The sequence below is a fragment of the Oreochromis niloticus genome, linkage group LG11 (assembly GCF_001858045.2).
Source record: "Oreochromis niloticus isolate F11D_XX linkage group LG11, O_niloticus_UMD_NMBU, whole genome shotgun sequence".
NCBI lineage: Eukaryota > Metazoa > Chordata > Actinopteri > Cichliformes > Cichlidae > Oreochromis > Oreochromis niloticus.
Window position 1 is genome coordinate 33,303,316 of NC_031976.2, and position 22,360 is coordinate 33,325,675.

The following is a 22,360-nucleotide window of genomic DNA, read 5'->3' on the forward strand; positions in this document are numbered from 1 at the left end:
TGACAATTCGTTTTCTTTGAGTGCTGGTGTGGTCTCGCGAGAAGAAACCACAGCCGTTAAAGGAAAACGAAACTCGTTCTTTCTTTCTTTGGTTAGTCACAATTTTCTTTTTAAGCACGTAAAATCAGTTCCCCATCCCTCTCAGTTTAGTTACAAAGTCGTGGTCATAGGTTTTACTTGAGAAATGGAAAGTATACATTACGATTGGTGGCTGGAGATCCTCCCCCATGAATTTTTGCGCACTTCATTTCCTGCATTTTCGTGTGTTTTTTATGCGGCAGTTAACATATTTTCTGCCCCGTTTAATGGCGGAAAGGTTCTTGATTGTGTCAAGGAAACATATACTGGGGAAATTCTGTCATTTTGTGTTGGTTTCCATATATTATTCTCACCTTTAAAAAACTAGCATCACTGCTAGGCATACATAATACTTTTACTTTTTGTCTTTCTGAGATCAGCATGCTTGACTAAATTGCTGCGCTTAACTGTGCATGTGTTGATACGTCTAGCCTATTTTAATTTATCAACCACTCAATTTTATTTATTTATTTAAATTTGATAGGGACGCAGTAGCTTATAGTCACAATATGGGGCTGATGTGCTGCACAGAGTTAATAGGATGATTGAAAACGAGCACAAACAAACATCTTAAGATTACCTTGCAAACTTTGCAACAACATACCTAAAATCAAAAGGCAGTGGTTCATCTTGTTTATACTATTGGCATCTTCCACCATCCCCCTTCTGCAGCCAGAGGGTAGACTGTGCATCTGCTGAGTAAGAACACAATGAACAACTTTTACGCGCAAAATATTCAGCAACTGTATTTACTCATAATTCCTATTTGTTGAGTGAACTACTGAAGGACTTGCTACTGTCACAGACATAATACAGCAATATGGTGCAAATGCATTTGAATACTGGTCTTTGGGGATTGTGGAAATTATAAGAGAAACACAGCACTTAAAGAATCTTGAACTGGAATGTATTCTCTCTTCTGCAGCAGCAAAGATGGTGGTATAAGTACAAAATTTACGTTTTTTAAGGCCTTATTTATTTCAAAGTCTGCAAACTTTTCAAAAGCTCTTTATCAGATTTAACCAGTGATTCTATTTAAGTAATTAGTATGTCCTGGTGAACACTGAAATTATAGTTCATTTAGATAATGCTTCACAACTGCCCAAATAAGTCCTTTGAGGCATTCAAAGTGACTCCAGAGTTACTAGACTTGCTGCTAGATAGACTTAGGTATCCTCACTCCGGTGTTGAGATGTGTTGTTGGACGGCGTCTTACTGAACCTCAAAGATGACTATCAGATAGAACCACAGCCTAAATAACAGCTAACAGTTTTATCATGTATTGAAATAAAGGAGGGACACAAAAAGACCATAAAAAGCTTCCATTTATACTTACAGAAGTGGGGAAAACCACATTCAAATAAAATTGCATATTTGATCTTTATACCACAGTAATGACAGTGTCTCACAATGTCACCCTTGTAAATGGTGAAATCTTAAAAGGTCTTAGCAGTGCAACAATTGAGTCAGTATGGTTCTATTGTGTGGAATTGTAGGACCAGCAATGAAAAATTCCCTCTCATGGGGGTAGTGACCCCTGGCCTAAGCCAGATTTGAGTCTCCACAAGAGGAGCCCTGGTGGGTAAAAGCTCTACCTCCAGTTGTACTTCTGGAAACTATAGGAACCATAAATAGGCCTGCAATCTGAGAACGTTGCCACAAAGACAAATACAGGAAATCATTCATACCTTATGCAATAACTCGTAGCAATGCAACACATCTGTCTAGCAGTTAATCATCTCTTCTGTCATGTTAATATTTTACTTCAAACCTGTACTGTCACAACTTTGAACATTTTGTGTGCGTGGAGGTTTGCTGTGTTATTTAATACATTTAAATTCTGTTTTATGTCACTTTGTTGAGTTTGAGATATTTCACTTTGTTATGGCTGTCACAGAGTACACTCTGGACAGGTTTCCAGGGTGTCACAGGGTTTACACAGAAAAACAGAGAACCATTCATGCTCACATTCACACCTAAGATCAGTTTAGAGTCACCAGTATTTTTAACTCCATGTATGTTTTTATACTATGGGAGGAGTACCTGGAGAGAAACGTGCAAAGTCCACTTTTTAATTTAAAAGTAACTCTTTCAAACATTACTGTTTAAAAGAGTTACAGTTTATTTTGTCATACTGCATTTTTATATTGACCTGTATACCACTATTACCATTATTTCTTTTTTTAAATGTTTAATTTAATGTTTAGCTTATATGACAGAATTCCCATTGCTAGGAAACATAAGGAAATTCTGGGTCTTATAATATCTATTCATTTATTCGTTTTTTCTGGACTGTGTTGAGAAGTGATGAGAAGGATTTTAAGTTATTTAAATTTCCTTTAAAATATAAATTATTTATATACTATATACGTGTGCCAAGTATTCCGACAGCGTTGCACAAAATACGGCAAGTGAACTGGAAGCGCGTCGGTTGTAACCATAGCAACATAGACTAATGCTATTTGCTCGTATAGTTTCGTCTGCTGCTGCTTGAATAAAACTAACTCAGGATATTTAATGAGGCCAAATTTCTATAGGCCAAATCAGCTTTCTGTTGCTGGGGGAAAGGTAAGCGACTATAAACTTTTTTTGTTCGCCTGCTATCAGCAGACCTGTCGTTTTTGGCCAGTGTGAGCTAGCCCTGTTGCCATTGAGTTTCTTATGTCTGAGTAAAGTTCGCTTCGCAGGTTCCTACTGGAAGCAGTGGGGAACGCTGAAAATGTCTGTTAAAAAAATGAGACAAGAAGAAAAACTGACCCCGAAATCCATTGGAACACACAGCAAGTATGCTGGGTTATCTTCTCCTTACAGTTATTTAATTGTTCTTGACCCAGTTCAGAATTCATCTCAGTGATATGAAAAAAACAAATCATCTGATAAGCATGTTTTCTAGGGCATCTCGTGATCTAAGGAGGCTCCAGTCCCTGCTTGCCAAAAACAGTCCCAGACAAGAGGTGGACAGCAACAACAACAAATGACACCATGCCAAGGCTGAATGTCTAGACATTTTAATAACAGACCCCACAAACCAGCTCACATTGCTACCTATCTGTGTGTATTATTGTGCTGTGAGACTCCTTGTGTTTGCAGGTGGCAGTGTTGAGTCACAGTAAAGGATGCAGCAGTGGAGGCAGCAGATCCATCCCTCCTCAAAAAAACACAAGTAGACACAGGCGTGAGAGTGACATCAGCAATGAAGCCTCAGAACTGGACAAATTCAGGTTACATTTCCTAAGCACCGGATAATCTCTGAAATAATATTAACTAAAATCTCAAAGCACACAGTTATGACTCCAAGTCTTTTCTAATACTAATACAAGTAAGATGCATAAAATTAATACATTAGAGACCCAGTTTACCTTTATCATGTTGACTCTGAAAATGAAAGAATCGTAGGTTGACTTTATCTAAGATTCAGTAACATGTGCTACTAATCTCAGCTGTGGATATACTGGTAGAGCTGTTTTTCTGTAAGACAGTGATCTACACTGCTCAAAAAATGATCAAAGTATAGCATTTAGTCAGCTAAACTTCTGGGATATTGATCTGATCTGGTCAGTTAAAATGGCAGAGGGGGTTGTTAATCAGTTTCAGCTGCTTTGGTGCTGCTTTGTAAATGAAATTAACAACCGCTGTCCTAGAGGAGTAACAGTGAGACAATCCCAAAATAGTAATGGTTTCACAGGTGGATCCCGCTGACATTTTTTCCCTCCTCATCTTTTCTTGCTGTTTTTTTCACTAGTTTGCATTTGGCTAGTGTCACTACTGGTAGCATGAGGCGATACCTGAACCCTACAGAGGCTGCACAGGTGTTCCAACTCCTTCAGGATTATCGATCAGAGATCCCCACTACATGCCATTGCCAGAAGGTGTGCTTTGTCCACCAGTACAATCTCATGTGCAGTTACTTTAGAAGAGCTGGACAGGGCCAGAGAAGGTCCTTACCCATCAGCAGGACTGCTGTCTGCTCGTTTGTGCAAGGAGAAACAAGATGAACACTGTCAGAGCTACAAAATACTTTCAGCAGGAAACTGATGTTAAAGTCTCTGACCAAAGAATCAGAAACAGATTTAATGTGGGTGGCCTGAGGGCCCGATGTCCTTTAGTGGACCCTGTGTTCACTCCCAGTACTGTGGAGCCCAACTGGTATTTACCATAGAATACCAGAATTGGCAGGTCCATGACTGGTGTACTACAGATCACAGCAGGTTTACCCTGAGCACATTTGACAAACAGGAAAAGGTTGTGGAGCGAATTATGTTCCCTGTAACATCATTCAGCATGACCTGTTTGGTGGTGGGTCAGTGATAGTCCAGGGAGGCATATCTATGGAGGGACACACAGACCTCTACAAGCTAGGCAACATCACTCTGACTACCATTAGGTATTAGGATGAAACCCTTGGACTAATTTTTAGACCCTTCACTGGTGCAGTGGGTAATGGCAGATAAAGGAATTGATACCATTGACACTTGGCTGGTCTAAATCCAAAGGAACATCTTTGGGATATTATGTTCATCCAACACCACCAGGTTGTTCCTCAGACTGTCCAGGAGCTTGGTGACACCCTGGTATAGATGTAGCAGGAGATCCTCCAGGACACAATTCATCATCTCATTAGAAGCATGCTCCAGTGTTCTTGTTCATGCATACAGACATGTGGGTGCTACTAAGCACCATTTTAAGTCCTACAATGAAATTTTGTCAAAATAGACTAATTGGCCATACTATTTTTTTCCACTTTAATTTTCAGAGTATCTTTGAATTCAGCCGTCTGGAGGTTAATAATTTTAATTCCCATTAAAGATGGTTGCATCCTTTCATTCTTAACACAGGACCAAGTCCTTATCTGTATAGATATCCAGCAAATTTTTTTTCCATTGAGATCTGATGTGTTTTCAAATGTTCCCTTGATTTTTGAGCAGTGTATGTTCTCTCTTTCTGCTTTTTCTATGTGATTTCTTGTTTATGTTAAGTCTGGTTCATTGGGTAATAAACTTGACTGGAGATTGATTTCTCCAGGCAAGTTCCAGCTAAATAATTGCATTTTATAGCTACTGTTTAGCCTTTTATCTCCCATATCTCCCATGTTGTCAGCTACCCTTCCTGTAGCATTGCATTCAGTTTAAATACTGTTGCTATCAAACTATCTAACAACCTTTCCTTTCTGAAGCACCACACTTTGAGAAATATAAATTAATTACCATCAAATTTGTTTTTTGTTTTTTGATTCAACAACCTAAAGCCAAAGGTCTTCAGTTAGCTGAAGTTTACATAATAAATGAGCAAGCGTATTTCTTTAAGGGATTAAATGCAATATGTAGTTCTTTAAAGTTAATTGTACATCATTTTCCTGTCATTTACCAGCATAACATACAGAGACCAAAGATGCTTCAGCAGCCACCCGTTGCATGAACTGTTCTCTGGCATCCTTGTGTCTTTGATCAAGAACCGACTGTGCAGGTGAAATATGTTTGAAGTACTTAAACATTTCTTCTGCTGTTATAGAGACGGATAACTTCTGTGATAATATTTACTCTTTCAACAGTGAATGGATTGAGCATGCACCTCCTGAGTCAGTCCTTAGAGTTCTCATCTGCCTGCGATTATTGATCAGAGATCCCCACTATCAGGTCTAAGTTAAAAAAAAAAAAAAACAACTTTATTTTTTTATGTTTTTAATTTAATGAAAAAACATTTCTGCAAAATAAAAACAACAAATGCTTCTTTTATTTGCTTTGATTTAGAAAATCCTTCATGAGCTCCAAGGCATCAGTTTACTTGCCAGGGTAAATGCCTAATGTAAAAAAGAAGAAAAAATCAGCTTCTTTTGACCACAGTGAGATGATGCCACCCTGAACCCTTCTCTCCTTTGTCTCTCAGTATATGGAGTCTGTCACTGCTCTGTGTATGTCGTGTGGGGAGCAGGCGTTTGCCACGCAGAAGCTGGTCACAATGACCTGTGAGTAATCTGAAAGCAGTCTCACAGAGAAACATTGATAATATAAGTTTTATTTGTCCTTATCAATGGCAGATTAACTGATTGTCTTCTAGACATCTTTCAGAAACTGTCTGCCACTCAGCATCAAAGAGTCTGGGTCATTGAGAGTGGCGCTCACAGGGTAAGTGATAAGTTCTGACGAGGTTATCTGTGACTGTGTGCTGTTTGTTGTCACTGTTTTGGCATGTCTGGCTTAAACCAGAGAGAGTCAGCATAAGACACTCAAAGAATTCTGGATGAAAATCTGCAGGCAGTGGTATAAAATCTTTTTAAAACATTATTTAGAGGGAAATCAATTCATTTTTAAAGCATTTAAAAAAAATTAGACTAGCATTTTCTATGCACACAGTCTTTATACCCCAGAGATCATTGTAATTAAAGTTAATTTAGATAATGGTTTGAAAGTGATGTCAAAGTGAGTGCCTTGAGGCATTTCAAGCTAATAGGTGCTTCTAGATGAGTTTAACTCTGTAACATAACAGGAAATGATTTGTGTTTAAACAATGGAAAAATACGCTAACAGTGACAATAATGAGTTCAGTTTTTTTTCCTGCTGACAATAATTTCACAATTATAATTATTTTACTATTGATTTTACTGTTACTACTTCCTTTTTGCTTTAAATTTGATAACATTATTTAAAAAACATTGTCCATCATAACATTCATCTGTTCATAGGACCTTGGCTCAGAGTAATGTTTTCACAGTTAATAGCAGAATTTTCCCATCATGTTTTGTTTTGCAAAGCAAACTTAGAAAACTCAAAGAAGGTTTTTTTATTCAGATTAAATTCATTCTTCGGTTTTTCAGAGAACACCTTCACACCATAGTTTTGGGTTCAAAACTGGTTATCCCATCAAGAACTATACTGAGGCAAAAATTCTGCTTCCTTTAATATTTCCTTTTTCCTACTTAAACTTTGCATTCCAGGGCTTTGTCCTGGCCATTATTCAAATACTTAAAGAGTAAGGTTTTGTATTTCCATCCATCCAGTGTTTTCCTGCCCCTTATCTGAGTAGGTTGTGGGGTGCAGTAGTCTCTTCTGACACCTCGTCCAGCTCTTCTGAGTGCACAACAAGCATTCCCTAGCCTGCCAAGCAGCACGATCTCTCCAGTATATCCTGGGTGTACCCCAGATTTTCCTCCCAGTTAGACATGCAGAAAAGACCTCACCTAAGAGGCGTCCAGGAGGCAACCTGGTCAGATACCCGAACCACCTCACCTCAACCACCTCATTTCAATGAGGAGGAGTAGAGGCTGTATTCTGAGTCCCTCCTGAATGGCTGAGCTCTTAAATATATCTCTAGTGCTGAGTCCAGACATCCTTCACAGGAAGCCCATTGCTTGTATCTGTGATCTAATGCTTTTTAGTCACTACCCACAGATCAGGGCTGTAGGTGAGGGAAGAAGCGTAGATTGGCCAGTGTAGTTTTTCTTAATTTTTTTGCCCAATGCTTTGATATTTGGGAAAGTACTAATGAGGATTGATGACACTTTGCCATCACTTCATTTCTATTTCCTTGTGTAAACGAATACCAACTCTGACTGTGGTAGACTATGGCAAAGCTCCTCTCCACAACCGATAGCAGTGTGCTACTGGGAGCCCTGCTAGCACTCACCACTTTGGCTGAGAGGTAAGTAAATGTTGCACTGAAGACTTTATATACAAGGACGATTTCATCTGTTACAAGATTTTCTTCTCTGTAGCATAAAATTTAAAGAGGAGATTGGGAAGCTACTGATAGTGGAGAGCCTCCTTGTAATACTTCAGGAATACGACCTCCTGTCAAAGAGGTAAGAAACCCCTACTAAGTTGTTATTGTAATTTATGGAAAAGGTTTTTTCACCCATTAGTGCTGATATACAGTCATAAAATCTGGACGGAAACATAGACAGACACATAAAATAAAGCTGTAAAGAGTAATAAAGTGTATATTATCTCTACAAGTATCAAGTTATATTCACATAACATAAATAATATTGGGGTTAAACTTCGTCCAGAATGAGTGCAGAGCTGCTGAGGCTGCTGTGCCCGGTTCAGATCATCAGGGCTCAGGTGAGGGAGCTGGACGGTCTGCCGGTACTGCTGAGCCTGTTGCATGGCCAGCACCTGAAGCTGCTATGGAGTGTCACCTGGGTGCTGGTCCAGCTCTGCGAGGACCCCGACATCAGGGTGGAGATCAGAAGCTGGGGTGGCGTGCAGCAGCTCCTCCGGCTGCTTGACAGGTTTGTGAAAATGAGCGAGCAAAGTGTATTTAAAGTTTAGATTACAACAGTTAGCTCTCAGTTTGAACATTTATCGTCTGTTAGTTGTTTTCACTGGTTTGAAGTGTGATTCATGTCTTTGAAGATACAGATCAGCAAATATTGATGATGAATCTGTATGGAGTTTATTACTGCCTCATATATTTTTCTATCCTTTGTAACTCACATTTTTGCTGGTTAGAAACAAATGCTTTCCGTTTGTCTGCAACATAAACTCCTCCAACATTTCATAGCTAATGATGGCGGTTGTGACTTTAGCTGACTGAACAGCATCAAACAGCTTGTTCTGAGGCTTAAAACAGTCACAGGCCAAAAAATAAGGTACGAAATGATTCACACAGTGATAGGCAGTACATCTCCGACCGCTCGTCCATTGAGGCGCTCTCCAGTGCCAACGCAGCCGGTCGCATCCAGAGAGAGCACATGAGGGAGGAGCTCAGCCCTCAGGAGGTGGTGGACAACATGATCGCACTCCAGTCAGGTCAGGGTATACGCTGCATATCACACAATTCATATAGAGTATTGTGTTGCTCGGTGGCATGGTGGAGCAGTGGTTAGTACCATAGCATCACAGTAAGAAAGTTCTGGGTTTGAATCCACCATCTGGACAGGGCTTTTCTGTGTGAATACTCTCCAGGGACTATTTGTATTATATATTTTTAATGATATTCATTTATAAAGTTATAAAGTACTCATTAGTGGAAACTGGAGCACCTGGAGAAAAACAGGTTTTATAAGTGAAAGACTTTTCTTATAAAATCAGTCACATGGAGAGCAAAAGCTGTGGGAAAGTTCAACCCAAGAACATGCCTGCGGTGAAAACTTAGGAGTAATATGTTACCTAATTTCTTTTTGCATTAGGCTTAACATAGGTTATCTACTAATACTACATCTTAAAATCTAGAAGAAACGATGGAAATATGAAAGTTTTACTGCTTGGGAACATATTTGTACCTTTGTGATGGTTAGGAATTTACATATAGTTACGATACGTTCCAATAATCCCTGTCCCTAGGTGTGCGTAGGGACAGAAGGGGACATTTACTCCACCTCTGTCTCTGAGAGTTTATGATAAAGCATTTTCTTGTCCCGACTGCACAAAAAGAAAATGCTACCCCAGGCTTATCAGTAACTGAGAATGTAAACAGTTTTTTCCTGACGTGAGACAATGACGACTGCAGAGAGTTGACTAACCCTGTCTGTAATTGCACAGGAAGTGGTTGTAAATTTCCTGTTTTCAAACATCTGATGACTCTAACATAAAGCAGAACTCATTCTTGCTCACTCCAAACATGCATGCCCCGAGACGTATCAATAGGGAAAGCTTAAGATTTACATTTCAAACATAGTGTTTCCTTCTGGCCTTTTGTTTTTTAGAGAGTCATATAAATATTTACACCTGTAATCCAGACTATTTAGGACTCTGTGATTGTGTATATGAGTTCTTAAATTAAATTCTATCCTGTTAATCCCCCTTTCAGCCTGCTGTACAGCTCTGACTGAGTTGAGTCTAGATGACACATCTGCTCACCACATTGTTCAGGTAAAGAAGGGTTCTTAGTGGAAGAGCACATATTCATCAAAATGAGAGTGCTTTTACTCTTGATCCCATTAACAGAGAGAAATATGTAAAAGCATGAGCTATATTAAATAAAAATAAAAACATGTATCATTTGTATATGTTATTGCATTTATCAGTTGCATTTGGCCTTCTTTTCTTAGGAAAATGGCATCTACATAATTGCAAAATTGATTATACCATGTGACTCTGGAGAAACAATCACTTCCTTACAGGTATACGCTATTATATGTAACAAATTGCATTATAATCTAAATGTTCTAATTATAGGAAATAACATACCTGTTTGTGTATTGGCAGTGCTATGCATTCCGGGCGCTCCGATTTCTCTTTAGTGTGGAAAGAAATAGACATCTGTTTAAGAGGTGATGAAACAGCATTAAAAAGTTTTAAAATAGAACAGAAACTGTCTAACATTAAGTTCATGAAGTGGATAAATTGTTTTAAAATGAGCTACTGTTGGAACACTGCCAGGGAAAGAAGTCTCATTAATGCTTTCCACTGCCGTTTTGTGATTCTTTTATACATTACAGACTCTTTCCCACAGACCTCTTTGAGCTGTTTATTGATGTTGGACATTATGTGCGGGACCTCGCAGCCTATGAGGGCCTGCAAACCAAAGTTTCACTCTACACTGTAAGAAACAGCATTTAAATGGGTTTATTTGTTTGTTCAGCTGTTTTGGGGTTGGAAAAAAAAGGAAAAACATTGACTGCTGTGGGGTAAAATAAATGAGGTAAACTGACAAACAAACAAAGTTTTTGTGTTTTCAATGCAGAAAGAGGAACTGGACAATCTGAGAGAAGGCTTTGAGACAGTGGACCAGAACCGACCTCCTCTCAGAGTGATCAGTGGCTACTCTATATTGGACCATCTGGGCACCGGGGCCTTTGGAAGTGTCTTTAAGGTAAACATCAGTAACAGGAAACATAATCAAGAGTTACCAAATTTGGAGTTGGTTGTGATGTTTTGCATCTTTTCTTTTTAAATTTGCTTCAAATTTATTGATTTGATGACAGGTCCAAAAACAGAGCGGCCAGAACATCCTGGCGTTGAAGGAGGTGAATCTACACAACCCTGCGTTTGGCAAAGACAAGAAGTCCAGAGACAGTAATGTGGAGAAAATCATCTCAGAGCTCACAATCATCAAAGAACAGGCACTTGGCTCAATACAAATCATAAAAGTGAACTGTATTTGGACTAGTATGATTACATGTTGGAAGTTAATGTGTTGCTTATTCATCTCTAGATGACACACCCGAACATTGTTAAATATTACAGGACTTTTCTGGAAGGTGAGCATAATGAACTCTGAAACTGAAAAGAGAGTCTATTCTGATTATCTTGAGGTCCATATTGTTATTCTCAGGCTCTACTAAAGGATATTTTCCTGATTTATAATCCCTGTGAGATTTTGGCTCACAGGGATTACTTACTTACTGGGTTCATTATCTGTAACTGTAGTCATGTTTAACATGAACATCCACAGGTATAACGGCAACAATAGGAAGGAAATTAAGGAAGAGCATATAATAAGTCCCCTTTAAAGAAGAAAAAACAGCAAAAGGCCAAACACACTTATCATATTGTCCATTTTAGGTGACAAGCTGTACATTGTGATGGAACTGATTGAGGGAGTATCACTGGGTGAACATTTTAACTCTCTGAAGGAAAAACAGCAGCAGTTCACCGAAGACAGACTTTGGAATATATTCATACAGGTAACAAATGCTAGTAAGTGCTTTGTAAAATGCTAGTACTGCATGAAGTCTGATTGTCTACTACCTGACTAATTTGACACTTTCCAGAGGGTCCACAGAGATTAACTTTTTGTGGTTAAGAACAAACTTACTAGAAAACACAGTTAAACTGAAACCTAGAAACTGAGAGTTAATGAAAATTAGACTCAGCCATGCACAATCAACACAGTCACAAGGGATGAAGTAAAACTCCAGAGAAGACAGAAGAGGACATGGGATTAAACAGGAAGTGAATAAAGGACCATTACTGAAATGGGAAAATGTGAATAAAGAAGAAAAAAATCTCAACATAGATGAACTAACTCCTTGGGAACACAGAAGGATGAAAAGAAACACCCAAGGGGACTAAAATGCCAAAAACAGCAACTAGAGCTTAAGTACAACAAACTACTAGAGAGTAAATGAAAAATAACCCCCCGAAAGCATAAAAATCTGAACTTTAAGCACCAAAACAAAAACCCAAACTCAGATATTCTCTCAAAACTCAAATGAACAGAAACCCTGGCTGCCAAACTGGTTTTTGATTATTTTCAATAATTTTCACTTGGCAAAAGAGACACACACGGATGAGCCACAACTCTTACTCTCTCCTAAGGCACTTCTAACAATGAAATGAACATAATTTCTTCATTTTCCTTCAGATGTGTCTGGCATTGAGGTACCTGCATAAGGAGAAGAGGATAGTCCATCGCGACCTGACGCCAAACAACATCATGCTAGGGGAGAAAGATAAAGTCACCATCAGTGAGTGTGCATTTAGTTTTTCCCACAGAACAGCTCGTCATATAAAAGTTTAACTCTTGTCTTTCCTCTACCTGAAGCTGACTTTGGCCTAGCTAAGCAAAAGGAGGAGAACAGCAAGCTCACATCAGTGGTGGGCACCATCCTTTACTCCTGGTGAGGAAGTTCAGTCCAAACATTCAGCTGTTTTTGACTTTTATTACAGCCTATTAAAGACGCATGTTTAACAGCTGGAAAGTGATTATGGTCCTGGCTGTGTACACTTGTTTTGTGTTAATCGAGCTGAGGGAACAAAAATCTGCTCACATAAACTCTCCTCCAATTAGAGGTTTTAAATACGATGGTTGTCATTAGAAATAAGCCTCAATTTGGCTTCAGGTAAAAAGTGGAGGCCTAAATTTGAGTTTTAGAGCTTAGAATCCATTGCTGTGTGATTACATTCCTATAATACTGTCAGATTCACATACAAATACACTTTCTTTTTCCTTGTCAAATTGTGGGTTCCTTCTAATCTTCTGTGATTAAGGTCAGCTTTTGTGTCTTCATACAGAGATTTATTGCATGAATGGTCCTCATGACTTTTTCAGTGTGGTGATGTGTTTTTAGTCCAGAGATAGTGAAAAACGAGCCGTATGGAGAGAAAGCTGACATCTGGGCTTTGGGTTGCATCCTCTACCAGATGGCCACCTTACAGCCTCCATTCTACAGCAGTAACATGCTGTCACTGGCCAGCAAGGTAGCATGGAGACACACAAGAGTCACATTTTATGCCTAACTTCATGTATTTGCTTTCTACTGTCAGTTACTGATCACTCAAATTTTGTGCTGGCAGATTGTGGAGGCCGATTATGAGCCAATTGAAGAAGGTACTTTCTCAGAGAGAGTCATCTACATGATCAAATGGTGAGCATAGACTGTATACAGAAGATGGTCATAGCCGCAGTGAAGTCAGTCATTGGCTTCTGGAATCTGTGTTTGAGGATTTTCTTTTTATTTAGATTTTACACAGCATCTCAATTTTTGGCTTTCTGGTTCCTCTATTGTTTCCACTAGATTTTCTTTCTGATGCATGTTTAACTTAAAAGCAATCACTAAGGATGAGGTCTCAGGATTAGCCTTGGTAGGAAGTCCAGCACAGCAACAGTTGCATTTTATTTAAACGTATTAGTGTTTGCATGTATTATCACTGTTGACAAAAATAAGAAATAAAATAAGAAATAATAGAACGATCACTTATTTAATTAATTGATTCAGCACTTTACTTTGCGATGTGATGTCCTGTTAGGTGTTTGAGTCCAGATCCAGATCTGAGACCAGACATTATAGCTGTGAGTTCCAGGATCTCTGACCTCATGATGAAGCTGATGGATGGACTCTACACTTCCCAGAATTCACTGGAAAGAAAAGCAGAGCGAGACAGGAAACGGGCACAGAAGTTCTTCCTAGAAAGAGATAAAATTAGGGCGACCTGCTCTCACTCAAACATGTCACAGGTGAATTCAGATCTTTGAAAATCAAAAAAAGACTCTTTACTTTATAAATGTTAAATACAGACTCATGAACATCTGTACTGTGCTGTAATGCTTATAAATAATGATATTATTAGCCTGCAGAGATTTAAAATGGTGCTTCGTATTTTGCAGGAAACACCCCTGATGAAGACTGAGTATGCACCTTCATGCTCCTCTACAGCCTGCAGCTCAAACCACAGCAGAGAGCAGAGACTCACTCAGGGTATCTGGGTATCTTTATACTGCTCAGACTGTGAACGGTATAAAGATACAATGCTTACATGTTGTGCATATGTGTTTAGGTGACAGCCCTGATGAAGATCTTGAAACATCCCAAGGCACAGACACTACCACCAACTCTACAGGAAAACACTACGGTTAGTGCTGTCAAAGCTGTGATCATGCACATGATCACAGCTTTATTACTTACGCCTAAGAGACTTTTTTGTGTTTTTCTCTGGTTATACATCCAAACATTCACTGGCATGTTTACTTTACCCGATGATGCCTCACTACTGTTAGTTGTTGTGATGCAATTTAGGGATTTGAACTGACTGACTTTTTAAGCCTGTTTTCATTTATAAACTATTATTTTCATGTTTCTTTTCACTGCTTTAGATTTTTATGGATGTTGTTGTGGATCTTGCTCACTAATTATACCCCAAACCCCATTTGTGTTACTATTTAGCTTTAATCAAAGGCTCAAAGTCAGCTGCCTGTGCTACACCTGATCATATTTTAGTCAGGTAAGTTTAAAACCCATTGAACACTTTTCCAGCTGTATGATTTATGTAAGCTCTGGGCTTAATGTACGTGGTAGTAGTAGTAAACACAAGCAAACTGAATCACTTTTGTGATTTGCTGTTTTTCTCAGTGGGGATTTTGCAGCTGTAAAGGTGAAACCAAGGCCAGGTAATTTTTTGATCTTATGGCACCGCTCAACCTCCCAGACTACAGAAACCTTTTAAAATGAGCCTACATGGCTTTCTTTAGCACTCATCAGTCAGTTTGTTGGTTTTGCTCTAACCCCAGTGTCAGCAGGAATCTGCGTCTCACAGAAGAAGCTTCGCCAGATTGATGATCCCATTCAGAGGCTTCTGGTGCAGCTGCACAAAATTATCTTCATCACTCAAGTAAAGGCATAAAGAAATATTTGATGAATCTCATGAGTCAAAAATCATAGATGCAGTCACAGAAACACCCTATCAGTTAGACTATTTGGTCCTGCTGTTTTTTTTTCATACTTTGAGATCAACCCATGACGTATATTTTGTCTGACAGCAGTGGTTACATTTGTATTTGTTGGTAATAACCTGCATTTATTTAATTTCCAGCTTCCACCAGCTCCACACCACAACATTAAACGGCGCCTTGTTGAAAGATTTAAAAAGTCTCTTTTCCAATTTGGCAGCGATCCGTACAACCTGAAAGTGGAGCTCAGCAAGGTTTGAACTGTCAACTCACAATTCAGAACTGCACTTGAACTTAAAATGCAGAAAACTTGGGAAATATGGTCAGACACAATTTGTATTCAGTGATTGTACTTTGTAATCTTCCTTCATATTGTAGGACTGCTCAGTTGTCTCAGCAATCATAGTCATGATCATTTTGACATTTCTGTGATCAGAATGTGAATGAGCACAATTCACTGACTTTATAAACATCAGATATTTATTGGACTAAAGAAAAACTGCAGGCTTCAGATTGAAATTTAGTTCAAAGTAAAGCGAAGCATCGTAAGCAGACCACAGCCTGATGCACAGCCTGGGTTTTTAGGGAAAAGGCAAAATGCAGCCCTATGAGGGAGAGGGGCATGCTGCATTAATAACACATAGCAAAACAATGAGTCATTGTGAAACATAATGTGGCACAATAATGGCTTTGTAACAGATATCTTGTTTTCATAACTGTGAAACTGTGAAAATAAAACTGTAGTTATTAGCCAAGCCCAGAAGTCAAATACCTTACCTTACAGTTTAAGTGTTTCCTCTTAACTTCATTTACAGAGGTTTTGCAGACGTGTGACCGCAAAGCATGTGATGCTAACTTGGCTGTCATTTTGAACGTGTGACAATCTTGGTGGCAATGTTGGATCAAATGAATAAAGCCCCAGTCACACAGGCCTAGAGACCAGTCAATAACCCCCTGGCAACCGCATGTCGCTAGGGAAAAATCTGTATTCCCCAACTGGTTGGCAAAAACCTCCTTGTGATTGCTTTGGTCGGTTGCCTATTGCTAATAGTTTGAATGGAAGTGAGAGAGTTGTCTGTAAACACTGGCTAACTACTGTCTGAACTGTAGTGAAACTGAAAAGTGTGATGCAAAACAGAAGTTGAGAACATTCACCCTCAAAGGAAATGTTTCAACTTTTGAAACATGTGGGTTGAGGTTCCCCATTTCCAATTTGCCATACACTAAATCCAGTGGTACTACTACTCGGGTAGTCGTTAGTGAGTATGAAAAACTACAGGCAAATATGACAAACATGAAAATCTACAGGTAAATGTAGAAATCTGCCAGCAACTCCAGCAATCACTAGAAGGTTTTTGGTGCGTCGCCTTCCTGAAGTTCACCTTCCAGGAGCTGAGCCTGCAGACAAACTAGGGAGAGGGATAATAAGCTTGATTTGAACGCAGTAGAGAAAATAACAATGAGGGGGAAAAGTAGCAAAGGAAGGAAGTACAGTGCTGCATACAGTTTAAAAAAAAATATTTTTGCTCCTTTCCTGATTTATTTATGTGTGTATTTGTCACACTTGTGTGACACATATTACATGATTTAACTCTATCCATCCACCCATTCGCTTATCCTTTTCAGGGTCGCTGGAGCCTATCCCAGCTGTCATAGGGCGAGAGGCAGGGTACACCCCAGACAGGTCGCCAGTCTAACACACAGAGACAGACAACCATTTACACTCACATTCACTGAGTGGAATTGAACTTTCAGAACCTTCTTGCTGTGCGGCAACAATGCTAACCTCCGTACCACTATGCTGCTTGATTTAACTCATAAAACAAATTTTAATATTAGACAAAGACAGCCTGAGTAAATATAACATTTTGTTTGTAAATGATGATTCCATTTATTGAGGGAACAAAGGTTATCCAAACCCACCTGGCCCTGTGTGAAAGTGAAATGGCCCCTAAGCCTAATAACTGCTTGTGCCACCCTTGGCAACAAAAACTGCAGTCAAAAGTTTGGTATAACTGACTGTGAGTCTTTCATATTGCCGTGGAGAAATCTTCTTTGTAGAATTGTTTTAATAAGAAAACACAGTGGAGAATATTTAGGCATCATAATTCTGATGCTGGTATATTGCCCTTTAAATGAAATGCTGTTCGTTTTACACCCGATTTATTGGGAATCAAACCTTCCAAGAAGTTAGACTTCTTGGTTAAAAAAAAAGTTTCCCAAAATCATCAATATGATTTTTGGAAAATGTTAGACAAGCCTTTGAGTTATTTCTAGTGACCGGGGTTTTACTCCTTGGACTCTCCATGGATGTCATTTTTGTCTAGTCTGTTTGTTATTGTTGAATCATGAATTCTGACCTTCACTGAGGCCAATGAGGCCTGCATCTCTTTAGATGTTGTTCTGGGTGCTTCTGTGACCTCCTGGTTGAGACATCGATACACTGTTGGAGTAATTTTTGTAGGCTGGCCGGGAAAGTTCACTAGTTTTCTCCATTTGGTGATAATAGTTTACACTGTGGTTTACTCGAGTCCCAAAGCCTTTAAGTAGCTTTGTGAGCCTCTTTAGACTAATAGATGTCAACAACTGTGTTTCTCATCTGTTCTTGAGTTAATTTAGATTGTGGCATGATGTGCTATTTTTTGAGATCGTTGTCAGGTTCTATTTAAGTCATTCTTGATTAATTTCTTGATTTTATGAATCATGAATTAATGAATTCAGAGACGAGGGAACTACTTCTTTAAAGCACTGTAAAGACAATAAAACCGAAAGGATGTAGAAACATTGGAGGCAACTCACGAAGAACAGGCGAAAAATGTGAGAAAGGAAAATACTCGGGAGCATAAGGCATATCAAACAAGAAGATTACAACAGATACAACAGAACACGTCTGGGCTACATTTACTGTAACTACAGCAGTAAAAGCTTCTTAAACACAGCTCTGTGAAGGAATGCTTTCATTTTGCAGTTTCACCATCTTGATGTAAAAAAATCAAAATCAGAACATCACACAAAGCCAGCATTGTTTCGCTCTGCAATGCACCCCGTGCTCCTCGATAGATGCAGTTTATGACTTCATTCCATGTGTGCTAGGTCGCCAGAACATATTTAATATACCCACCATAGAAGCTGGTGTCAGCTATTTTAAAGCCACACCTGAGGTCCTGTAGCTCCGTCCTTTCACTTTCATGATATCATAAACCACAGAGAAGGAGTTTAATAACAGAGTGATGTTTAAGTCTACCATCAAAAACATGTTCCTGCATGAATTTTTATTCAGCTCCTGAACTGAATGCAAAATATTTTCATTATGAGATCAGAGCTCACCTGTCTGTCTCCTCTGCTGCCATGATTAATGAAAAATAAAAACATGAGACCAGCAATGGCTAGGTTACCTGATAAACAATGTCTCATGATAAATCTGCTCTCAGTTCATTCATAGATAATATTAAATAATAAGCATCTCTCCCTCTAATTACAAAGAAGATTAAAGCATAGCCTGAGTACAGAACATTTTACTAGCTTGGCACAACTTCTACTGTAAAGCTTCTTTCTTTAATGATCTGCTGATGTGAGACATTTTTTGGACTGGACATTTTTTTGAACTAATTTCAGAGACGTTTAAACATATCTCATAAAAGAGGACATTAACACCAACCTTAAAAGCTTTGTGAAATCACTGAAATCACTGTGCAAAATAACTCAAGAGTCAGAAACTGAGGAGCTCTCTGCACAATCAAAATAAAATCTTTCTTAAAAATCTTTTTTTATTGCATACAGTTGAGTCTACTTTGTTCCAGTAGTCATTTTACAGGAAGTCTTTTACATGGAATGCCTGTGCTCTGTGCTGGTGTACCTTACAAATGTCTTGTTAGAATCACTTCATAAAATCAGGTAGAACTTAACGGTGTTTGTCTCTCCTCTTCTTGGCTCTCAGCTCCTCCAGGCGTCTCCAGAGCTGTTGGCATTTGGTTTAATCAGTTCAGATTGGTGGCCTCTGATCCACCACTTCACGGGAGACATCCATACCACTGACAGCACAGGTAGTGCCATCACTGCCCAACTTCACCATAAATTTCCAGTAAAAGACAAGCAGAGCATCATATGCAGAAGTAGAATTGCAAATTAATTCTGATGTAAAAAAACCCCAAAAAACCCAACTTTGTCTCTTCTTTGTGTTGACAGTTGATGTGAATCTCAGAGACGGAGTTACATATCACCAGATGCAGGTTGGTGTTGAGAAACTCAGGAATCTTTCTAATAGGAACAATTTTTAGCTAGCTAAAATCAAAAGGTATATTTGGCATATAAGTCTCTGTAAAACTGCCATGAAAAACTATCAAACTATTGTTTGTATAAATGTCATTTAGGTCCTCCTGCAGAGGCATAGTGTCACTGTAGGCTGGTTGGTGAACAACAAATTTATTCAGAGAATAAATAATTTGCTGATGGCATAGTGCCAACTAATATTTCATTAAAATTCAATTTTATGGATCTGTATTACTTTAACAACTGCAGGTGTTGACTCTCCTACAGATGGGTCTCAGTTTGGAACAGTGCTTTAATTTCAACTTCATCATGATACTGAACTTCTGTCTGCGGCCTCTGACATGATGTTCTGTTCAAATGTTTTCAGGGGATCATTGAGGAACTCCTGAATGAGAACAGCTACTATGAACCAACAAACAGCAGGTAAACTGGAAATGATGTATTTAACTGAAACATTAGACTCACAAAATCTAGCGCTTGTGCTTCTCTAAAAACTAGTTCAAGACAGTTCATTATTATCATGACTTGTCTTGTTCAGCGCCCATAAACCTGTAATGGATTTCATTTTAATAGCAGTAATTGCTTTGTTTCTGTGGTTACAGAATGTAAATGAACTATTATGCTGATTTTCAACTCTTTATTTTTATATTTGCATCATACCACAGTAGAATTGCATGATTTACAGTTAAAAAAAATAACTCTTTGTTTGTCTTATGTTGGGCCTTGGTGCAGTCCCTCAGTTTATCCACCGTCTGAAACTAGCTATTTTAACATAGCCTCCTTTAAACAAGTTTTCTTTTGATTGGTTGCCCCTCTCAAGCAAAAAGTTGGAACAGCAGGTGGGTGGGGCTTCTGTATTTACAACTGCAGCTGCATGACTGAGATGACCATATTAAGATAAGATAATAAGATAAGATAAGACTGTGTTACCTCAGCTCAGGCACAGATATCAGAAGGAAAATACAAATAAAATACAAACAAATATAAAATAAGTAAGATAATACACTATATACAACGGTAGCATACACAGTATGTGATTATGGATACTGTGTATGGATATTAGGGATATCCAGTCTATTTTACATCAGACGCAGAAAAGTAGAAAGGAGTAGAAAAAAAACTGTTTCAAACTGAGTGTTTAAGGCAATCTGAAGCCTGAGCTTTTGGTTCAGAGATTACTTATTTATATGATGGGGCCATTATTTGAAACCTTTACCGTATGTTAGTCTCTTTTCCTTTTGTTATTCCAAACTGAGGTTAGCGGGACAGTTATTTGAGTTTTAATACGCACACAAAAATGTTTCCTTAATGAAAATGAAAAAAGAAAATAAAGATTTCTTTCATTTTTCTTTTTTTCTTTTTCTTTCTCTTTTAGGCTCAAAAAGAAAAGAAATGACCAAGAAAAGAAGTAACAGTTATCGTCACTCATCCCTAAAAACTCAAACTTTAAATTTATTTGGAGAAGAATGAGTTCACAGTGATACTTCACCACTGCTTGAAATCTAATGGACATTTATCCCAACCCTCATTACAAAACATATTCTCATTTAACATAAAAGAATATAAAAGTGGTAAATACATGCATTAATTTGTTTGCACATAAACATGATTACAGTGATATTTTACCACAGTGCTCATAGTCATGTTGTAACCTCCTCTTTTGTTCTCTGGCATTTTTGTTTTCTCTTTTTCCCATAAATGTGATGTGACTGTATGAATCTCCAACGATATATTAATGTATATATATAAATATATATACATATCTATAGATAGATACGTATGTAATTAACTTTGAGACTTACTGTTATTCTGTTCTCAGTTCATGATCAAAATTTAAAACTTGTTTAAAATGTTTTTTTTGAATCACTTTATACTCTCGGGCCCTGACACTGCATGTCACAACATGTGTTTTTCAAGTGGCTGCAAGCCACAGTGACCTTGTTTGCTTTCTAAGAACTGATAAGATGCCGCACATTGACCTTAATTCAACATATCACAATTTCTGTCTGGATTTGAAATGAAGAAAAACAGGTCAAATGTTTTGCACTGTAATAAAATGCACTCAATCAGCATTTTCACTATGAAGAAGATCTAAAATATGACTGACAGCTGAAGAAAAGCTTTCTTTTGCACTTTGACTCACTGTTATCTGTATAAAACTATATTAAAATGTTTGTATTAATAAACATTATTTAATTCAGCAAATGTCTGCCTGTAATGTTTTAATATTACTATAAATATTGTGTATTCTTTTGATGTGCTGTGAGGGCTATTCATGTTGAAGATGAATTAAAATTGACCGATATTTAGTGCATAAAATGTGAAGGTTTGATATTGATTGACTCAAATGAATGGTGATGGCAGAAGCAGTCATATGAAGTAAAAGTACAACAATACACAAAGTCAGAGCTAAATAAAGATCTGCATTGCAAATAAATAGTTATTGTCAGCAATATATATTTGAACAAAATTAAAAGTAAATAAATAAAAGTAAATAAAAGAAAAATAACTTTAATTTTAACTATATGTATATATTTTTAATGTGTGTGTGTGTGTGTGTGTGTTATCTAAGCTTTTACTGTCAAAGGAGTTTGCAAAGAAAAGCGTCTGGACTTCTTTAAGTTGCTTGAAGACGTTTCACCTCTCATCCGAGAAGCTTCTTCAGTTCTAAGGTCAAATGGCCGAGAGTCCCAGATTTAAACCCAGTGGGAGTATCCCCCCAAGGAGGGACAAAGGACCCCCTGGTGATCCTCTAATCACATGCGCCAAGGTGTGAAAGCGGGTGTGGGACCTAATCAGCCAAGGTTTCGGGTGAGCTCATTGTGAAACCTGGCCCCACCTTGTCATGTGAATTCCTGAGGTCAGATGGCCCAGGATGTGATTGGGCGTTAAGTCGTCTGGGGAGGGAACTCAAAACTGGATTATAGATGGCAGACAGTTGGTGTCGTAAACCACCGCCTCTGTT

At 38.3% G+C, this 22,360-nt stretch overlaps 1 protein-coding gene across 7 annotated transcripts; it reads left to right on the top strand.

Moving 5' to 3' along the window:
- The first annotated feature begins 50 nt into the window (after positions 1-50).
- On the top strand, positions 51-21,651 carry nek10 (NIMA-related kinase 10). Of its 7 annotated transcripts, none has more exons than XM_005455109.3 (36): positions 51-91; positions 2,766-2,862; positions 2,972-3,032; positions 3,169-3,299; positions 5,446-5,541; positions 5,627-5,711; positions 5,826-5,867; positions 5,962-6,040; positions 6,133-6,200; positions 7,634-7,713; positions 7,787-7,873; positions 8,081-8,305; positions 8,686-8,825; positions 9,826-9,887; positions 10,067-10,138; positions 10,224-10,288; positions 10,457-10,559; positions 10,702-10,830; positions 10,943-11,080; positions 11,173-11,218; positions 11,523-11,644; positions 12,325-12,427; positions 12,505-12,580; positions 13,031-13,160; positions 13,257-13,327; positions 13,710-13,917; positions 14,068-14,158; positions 14,238-14,312; positions 14,624-14,681; positions 14,810-14,847; positions 14,968-15,068; positions 15,270-15,380; positions 19,064-19,169; positions 19,312-19,355; positions 19,763-19,818; positions 20,771-21,651. In XM_005455109.3, exons 2-36 carry the CDS (start codon positions 2,798-2,800, stop codon positions 20,805-20,807), a joined length of 3,201 nt encoding a protein of 1,066 aa, XP_005455166.1. In that variant the 5' UTR covers positions 51-91; positions 2,766-2,797; the 3' UTR covers positions 20,808-21,651. The 7 variants fall into 7 exon arrangements, 6 of the variants coding, with proteins under 6 accessions (XP_005455166.1, XP_019220005.1, XP_025767312.1 ...); XM_005455108.4 differs by lacking the exon at positions 51-91 and adding an exon at positions 1,856-2,646; XR_003222197.1 differs by lacking the exons at positions 51-91; positions 19,763-19,818; positions 20,771-21,651 and adding exons at positions 1,854-2,646; positions 16,753-16,810 and having other exon boundaries at positions 19,312-19,339.
- Positions 21,652-22,360: the final 709 nt, after the last annotated feature.